The 7,561-nt window shown below is 41.2% G+C and overlaps 1 protein-coding gene across 3 annotated transcripts; it reads right to left on the bottom strand.

Moving 5' to 3' along the window:
- Positions 1-599: 599 nt before the first annotated feature.
- LOC118230095 (L-selectin-like) lies at positions 600-7,535 on the bottom strand. Of its 3 annotated transcripts, XM_035422845.1 has the most exons (10): positions 5,506-7,535; positions 5,282-5,360; positions 4,649-5,032; positions 4,032-4,139; positions 3,640-3,822; positions 3,050-3,235; positions 1,652-1,744; positions 1,399-1,420; positions 1,210-1,282; positions 600-1,022 (listed from the first exon to the last, which is right to left on the bottom strand). In XM_035422845.1, exons 1-9 carry the CDS (start codon positions 5,506-5,508, stop codon positions 1,234-1,236), a joined length of 1,107 nt encoding a protein of 368 aa, XP_035278736.1. In that variant the 5' UTR covers positions 5,509-7,535; the 3' UTR covers positions 600-1,022; positions 1,210-1,233. The 3 variants fall into 3 exon arrangements, 1 of the variants encoding a protein (XP_035278736.1); XR_004765792.1 differs by lacking the exon at positions 600-1,022 and having other exon boundaries at positions 1,261-1,282; positions 1,652-1,920; XR_004765793.1 differs by lacking the exons at positions 600-1,022; positions 4,032-4,139 and having other exon boundaries at positions 1,261-1,282; positions 1,652-1,920.
- Positions 7,536-7,561: the final 26 nt, after the last annotated feature.

Below are 7,561 nucleotides of genomic sequence, written 5' to 3'. Positions count from 1 at the left end.
CTTTATAATACTGCTGCCAGTAGGGGGAAGTATTCTATCAAAAATCCTGCCTTATCTGGCACCGTGAAAATGGTTCGGCCCATTGTGTGTCCCCAGGGGGAGCTGTTCCTCCTGTTACTGTTCATAGGACAGGCAGCAGCATATGGAGAAGAGCATTGAACAGCAGCACTCAGCTAGTATCGCACTGAACTAAACCCACTTCACCCAGACATGTTCATAGATTCTGCGACCCAAGTGCTGATCTCAGATCAGCATCCAACATTCACACGTCATAATTGGGATTATGATGAGGTGTGTCATCCTGGATCAGGTTCCATGGGGGAAAAAAAGGTCCCCGGTACATAAGGGAGTTTGGCTCTAGAGTGATTTTATGAGTGTCGAGTGGAAGTGCTTATCGTCGCCCGAGCAACGGCAGAAGCAATCGCTGAATGCGACAGAACAACATTGGACATAGTCACTTTAATTTGTTATCCATTCAGAGAGAAATCAATGAAAGCAATTCCAATGTTGGAATACACACAGCTGTGTAGTTAAGACTAACACTAATAACACCATGTTCAATTAGTGTTGAACCAACCAAAAAAACACCTGTACAACTGTTATGGTTATTCACTTTATTAAAAAATACATTTAAAAAAAATACAATTCATGTTACACAAGGTAAACTAAAATACATCTTGTCAATGGCAATAAAACATTACTTGTTTCAAAGTTTTCTAAGGGTTAGAGTTTGCCAACTGACTGAACAATGAGTAGAATGGAAAAAGTAATTAATTTCATCCAGACCCAAGAAAAATCTGTTCTTAATTAGAGATAACACTTCCCACAGGATGGGAAATGTGAGAAATGGTAAATGACGTTGATGCTTTTGTTCTACTGTATGTCCCAAATGCAACATTATGCCAATCTAGTTTATAAAGTAATCTAGCTTTGTGTTTCACTGCCAGGTGAGCATGCTCAGATGGAATGGTGAATGGGTGTGGTCTGTTTGCTCATCCTTCCTGTCCTGTTCTGCAGGATAACTGGAGTTGTGTGACCAGAGAAAAGAACAGCAATGAGAACAAAATCCAATTTTAATTTCAACCAGTAGCAATGTTGTAAAAATAACCCACTTTGTGTCATGTAGTACAACTGCTTTTATTGATGAGGAAATGAATCACTATTATTAGTAGTAGTAGTAGTTCAATAGAAACATTCCAGCATATTTACCTGTGTGTGAGACGTTAAGTGAGACTAAGTACTGTTCCTATAAACCTGTGGAGGATTATCACCAGTCATACCACTGAAAGACAGATGAAGACACATTACTGTATGTATCATAATGCACACACCATACAAACAAAGAAAATGGTGAAATGACCCTGTGAAATTGTAATTTAAGACCATAAAGGAACTCACCCATCCAGGCGATACTTTTTAACTGGAAATAAAAGCAGAAAAAAGAGAGTGGGTGATTACAATCCATTGGGAGAAAAAATGTGTTCACCAAGTGATCATGACAATGAGATGGCTGAGATGGCAGCTTTGGTACAGGTAGCTAGAGATTGTTCTGGTAGGACAGATTAATCTGGTAGGACGAGTGCCATGTGTACTTTTACACACTGAAATGTGAGCTAGAGTTGAGGATGACAGATAAGGCTGCAGTTTATACCTTTATTCCTCTGATGTCTGACGATTAACGGAATGATTAGTCCTCCAGCCACTAACACGGCAACCAAGACAACAATAACAGGGTCTAGATGAGCTGTAAGAAGATCACACAAGACGGATGGCAGGTATGGCATGTTGTGTTCAAGGTTGGCAGGGCATATCCCATACCTTCGTTCTGCCACCTCTGGACGCTTGGCACCTCCCCCTCTTTGTGTCTGTACTTCCCGTTCGCGTCTGCTGTCTGTCCTGGCCCCTTGCTGGTGGAATGACCTTCCCGTGGCGGTCAGAACAACAGAGAATCTGACTACCTTCAAGCGCAGACTAAAGACTCATCTCTTCAGGCTGCACCTCTCCCCACCCCTCCCTAGCCTCTAGTTTAGCTCAATGTACCTAGTTAGGCTAATGCGATCTTGTTAGTTTTGTATTTGGCAGGATTGTTGTGGAGTGTCAGACTTAGTCTGGGAGAAATATGATTTACGAGCTGAATAATGAATGGACTGGAAAGAGGTGATCTGAGGTTAAAAGGTCATCTTGAGGATGTTCTGGTATGGGGACAGACTACTTTAAAACACACAAATGTGAAATTCCAGTGACATCTCTGTCTCACCCTGGTCAGGGGTTATACCAGCCTACAAAAACAGGAAACCTCACCTCATGGCATTTGCCCTTTGAAATGACAGTGAAGTTTCCCAAGAACTGTTATCAAATATTATTGGACGTTAGCTACCAAGTGTATTGGTTTGGCTTATATACAGAGCACGTTAATTGTAGAATTCAGTTAAATAAAGTTTAATAAAGAATTGAATTGGGCATTCAAGCAATTCTACAGGACTTCAGTGGGTTGTTTAATACATAATATGTCTATGGGATCATTGTTCTAGTGGCATTAGTCACTTAAACAGGCCACAAATAATTTCTGTTCCCACTGATTCACACCATGCAGATAGCGCCCCTGTCTCAGGATACAGGATGGGGCCTGCTTGACCTGACCGAGTTAGATTCTGTTGTGTTTCTGTAGGAGGCCTTGAGCAGAGATGCACATACCTACCTGGGGGCAGCACAACCTGCGGTAACTGTGCCACGCCCCTTGGCAACACAGTAAATATGCTGTAAATTCAGTTTGACTTGGTCTGAGGATCTAGGTTAACTTGACAAGAGAGGCTTCTCTCTGACCCAGTCGCCTGAGGCATCGCATGTCATGACTTCAGTCCCATTGATACAGACCATCGGATTAATCACCGTACGTTCCTCAGCTGGGTTCTACACCTGGAGGCACTTCTATTGCATGATGGTGTGCTGTGTAAGTTCAGATCACCATCTTGTGCTTCTGCAGACAGGAGAGTCACTAAATAAAAACCCTCAACGAGTGCCTTGTAATTCTTTTTTTCTGATGGGTTACCTTTACAGTGAGGTGGTGCAGCTGACCACTCCCTTGAGGCTGTGCATTGGATTGTTCTGGAACCAACCAGCTGATACCCATCTTCACAACTGAACTGGCACTCTGAGCGGTAAGAGTAATTTCCGAACGGATGGAAGCAATTGATGAAACCATGACTGGGATGGTTCAGCTCCTCACAGTCTATAGCTGTAAGAAAATAAATCAACATCAGTAATTTAACCGGTACTGGGTTTTAAAAGTATGGCGCAGAAAGTACACAACATATAGTCAAAAGCTGTGAGCTAGTGTACCACTTTCACAGCGCTGCCCACAGAATCCTGGGATGCACTCGCACTTCAGGCTGTTGTTCACTTCCACACATTCACCGTAAATTTGTATACTCCGAGCTGCATGAACCAACATGTTTTGTACAATACTTTGACTTTATTTTTAAACTGCGGTCACGCCATCTCCACTTTGAAAAAGATCAGCCAAGTTATCAGCACTTAAAAATCTAGCGCGCTAGTTAGTTATAACCGCTCTCTCCTATGATTATGGCACACACAAATACAGCACACTGAAATGGAAAATGATCGGAGAGAGTCTCGTACCCTCACATTGTGGCTGGCTGTCAGTCCACTGTCCGCCTAATTCACACCGGAGCTTGCTGGACGTCGTCAGCCTGTACCCCTCCTCACAGTGGAACTCACACTCTGCCGTCCGCCTGAAGTTGCCCAGAGGATGTGTACAGCTCATAGAGCCACGCGCAGGGGGGACCAGCTCTCTGCACTGAACTGAGCCATAAGAGAATCACAATAAATTTATATTAAGAACCAAGTCAGTGATGTCGCATAATTAGCGAATTGTCCTTCTTCAACCCGAGTAACAATTTAGTAATTCCTTGAACTGTTAAGCCTGTCTGAATAACTCGTAATAATTACACAAACTTACAGAGCCTGCAACAGAAAAAGCACGGCGAGCAGTCAAAGACAGCAAGGTTTACCGTTTTCACAGTGCACGCCGTAGAATCCTTGGTGACACTCGCACGTATGATTATTGAGAATTTCCACACATTTACCATTGCCGCTGCATGAGCCCGGACAACAGTATGCTGCAAATGAAAAGTTTAATTCAAGCTATTTACAGAAAGACAGCATGTTAAAAATTTCAACCTGATTAAACATGTTCATTGAAATAGCCGCTTTCACATATGCGTAATTTCGGCCTATATAATACACTACAGGTCAAAAGTTTTAGAACACCCCCATGTTCCCAGTTTTAATGAAATTTAAGCAGTTCAAGTCCAGTGAATGACCTGAAATGGTACAAAGGTAAGTGGTAAACTGCCAGAGGTTAAGTTTAGGTTACCAAAAACGGAAAAATAATGTAAATTTCAGAGCTATAAAAAAGGCATTTTTCAGCCTGGTTTTGCGCGCCAACATAATGAACATTATATCCTTTGGATTTGAATCACAATTTATTTATAAACGTATAACGTCTTAACTTTTTCGCCTCTTCATAATAGGAATACATTTTATTGTCATTATGCAGCACATTTCACTGTACAGATACTGGATTATTTACAATTCAGCATCGGTAATTGTAGGCTGTGTGTCATACCTTTGTAACACAAGGCTGTTTTTTCCTGTAAGCAATTCTCGTCGTTCCATTTCCCGTTTTCTTTGTATTTGACGTAAAACTCCACGCAGTCCTCGTCACCATTTACATTGTTCGGCTCGTCTGTGGCCCAGTTGGCCGTCCCTTGCTCAAGCGATTTATTGTTTCTGACCCAGGTCCACACGCCAGTGATTTTTCGGATCCCAATCCAGTAGTTGTTGTCTTGTCGTGGCAAATAGTCGTTGAGTTTGACGTTTTCCTCCCGGTTTTCAATGGCAACTATTTCAGTGTAGTGTTCTTTGCACCACTCTCGTGCTTTCATCCAATTCATGGTTTTATTGGAGTAGTGACAGGTCCACCCATCTACTCTTATCAGCATGGCTAATACTGAGAAGAAAAAGATATCGAAAAGGGACAGAAAAGTGTTCAAACTCCTTGTATTGAAGAACAGATATTAATTAAAGACATAAAAGACAAACTCTTAAGTGTCAGTGTCCTTTTTTGTTGCACTGCTGCTGTGACCCTATTTGAATGCACTTATTCAGCCTGCTTCACTCTGTGGATATGACCTGATAAATTATGTAGGCTGATGAATGTAAATATGCAAATGCATGAAAGGAAAGTCTGAAGTCTTACTTGAATAACAAATGAAGAGAGATGCTGAGGAACTGAAAATCCTGGCAATATTAATCCTCTGGTTCCCACTATAGAAGTCCTACAAAAAGGCAAAACAAAATTCTTATTTTGCTTTAGAAACCAAATGCAATTCGCCAAGTTTGAATATTTTACCAATATTTTAACCAGTTTGAAAGAGGACAGCTGTGCCAAAACACAAATAGCAAGGTCTCCTTGTTGCCTACCATTCTAGATATTAAGTGAAGTTGTTCAGGGAAAGTTTTCCTTGTCTTACTGACAAATCAGGCAGTAACTTTTCAGTCCTCCCCATTATTTCATATTACCTATATATACTCAAACTCAGTCAATAAATAATGTGGAATTTCCCTTGCGAAAAACCCCACTCCTTTTTGCCACCAGTTCCTTAGTAATCATCTGGCAGGGAGAAGCATAACTATCCCCTTTCCAAAGGGGTGGAGCAAACTATCACAAAACTGAATAGATTAAGTTTTTTTTTAACTGAAATGGAAGAGTTATTCTGAGTAAAATTATAATTTACAGACATTTGCCCTGTATAAATGGTGGATTCTGAGATGTATGCTGATATGCTGAACTACTTTTTTATGACCTGGATGTTTTGTTATAAGAGGACAGCACTTGAGCAAGACTTTCCTGAACCCAGTGAGAAAAAGCTAGAATCAAGAGGTCTAGAGGAGTGGGAGACTAGGATGAGAGATTTTTGGTACAAATGGACTTGGTTAACCCCAATATTGCTCAGGTTTTACCCGGATATAGACTGGCTATGACCAAGTCGGCTAAACAACTTTTACTTTTCAATTAAATGTAGCCTGGTACTACAAGAAAGATAGAGGCTCTGGAAAAGGTTCAAATTCCAGGTATGAAAGATAAAAGCTATGAGGAAAGACTTAAGATGCTTAACCTCTTCAAGCTTAGTAAAAGGAGACTCGGGGGTGATTTGATTGGGGCTTTTCAATTCATAAAGGGGATCAACAAGGTGAACTACAAGAGATTTTTCAGGTTGAGTTCTGTTAGTAGAACGAGAGCATGTTTTGCAGCTTGTGAAAACAAAGCTGTGATGAAGTGAGCAAATTTGGACAGCCCAGGGGTGATACAGGAGATGGCTGCAGACCAAGGCCATCCCGTGTGAGCGTGAAAAATGTACCACGCTCAGGTCTGTAAAACAAAGGATACAGTACCACAGAGGACTACTCGTCAGTGCACAAGAAGCAGGGAATTTTCTTTCATAAAGCTTTAAACCTCAGGCATTTACTCAAGTGAGCACAGTCTCTCCTCGAAAAGCTGCCGTTTTGTTACTAAAAAAGCGCTGAAAGCACGTTTAATTTTTCTTCTGCCAATAGTGTGGCAAACGAATGAAGAACATGTGCGTCCCAGATGTTCAGTCTGCCTGTTGGTTTGGGCCAAAAATTCCAGCGTTTTCCTGGGTGCGGCCAGTTTTCAGCCAAGGGCAATGCAAGCACACCAGTGTAAGTATGTGGAGTGCCAGACTTAGTCTGGGAGAAATATGATTTACGAGCTGAATGATGAGTGGACTGGAATGAGGTGATCTGAGGTTAAAAGGTCATCTTGAGGATGTTCTGGTATGGGGACAGACTACTTTAAAACACACAAATGTGAAATTCCAGTGACATCTCTGTCTCACCCTGGTCAGGGGTTATACCAGCCTACAAAAACAGGAAACCTCACCTCATGGCATTTGCCCTTTGAAATGACAGTGAAGTTTTCCAATAACTGTTATCAAATATTACTGGATGTTAGCTACCAAGTGTATTGGTTTGGCTTATATACAGAGCACGTTAATTGTAGAATTCAGTTAAAGTTTAATAAAGAATTGAATTGTGTTGCCACACCCCTTGGCAACACAGCCCCGCCCCGTGGCTACAGTGCAAGAGACCGCCTCCACAAACAATCAGGTAACAGCAGGATAGGAAAAGTTGCTTCCTTGGCTTTGTAAGACCTACTAGTTAGTCCAAATGTTTTACTGGTTGTGGGTGGACCTCTTACAAGAATCATTGCAATAAAATCCGGCAGGTCGCACATTTAATTGGTTTAATTTCACAAAAGGAAAAAAAAAATTTAATTTAAAAAAATGTATTTTAACAATATTTTAGGAAACTGATGAAAGAAAGAATGCACACCCAAACTGTTGAAGTGCAAATGTTAAATAAAAATGAAATGTTGCACTCTTTTCTCCAACAAAAAATTGTACTCATTGTATCAGAGTAATAATAAAAGGCACAGTTGAAACAAGGACTTCTCATG

The sequence above is a fragment of the Anguilla anguilla genome, chromosome 6 (assembly GCF_013347855.1).
Source record: "Anguilla anguilla isolate fAngAng1 chromosome 6, fAngAng1.pri, whole genome shotgun sequence".
Taxonomy (NCBI): Eukaryota; Metazoa; Chordata; class Actinopteri; order Anguilliformes; family Anguillidae; genus Anguilla; species Anguilla anguilla.
This window is presented reverse-complemented; position numbering and strand designations above follow the sequence as displayed.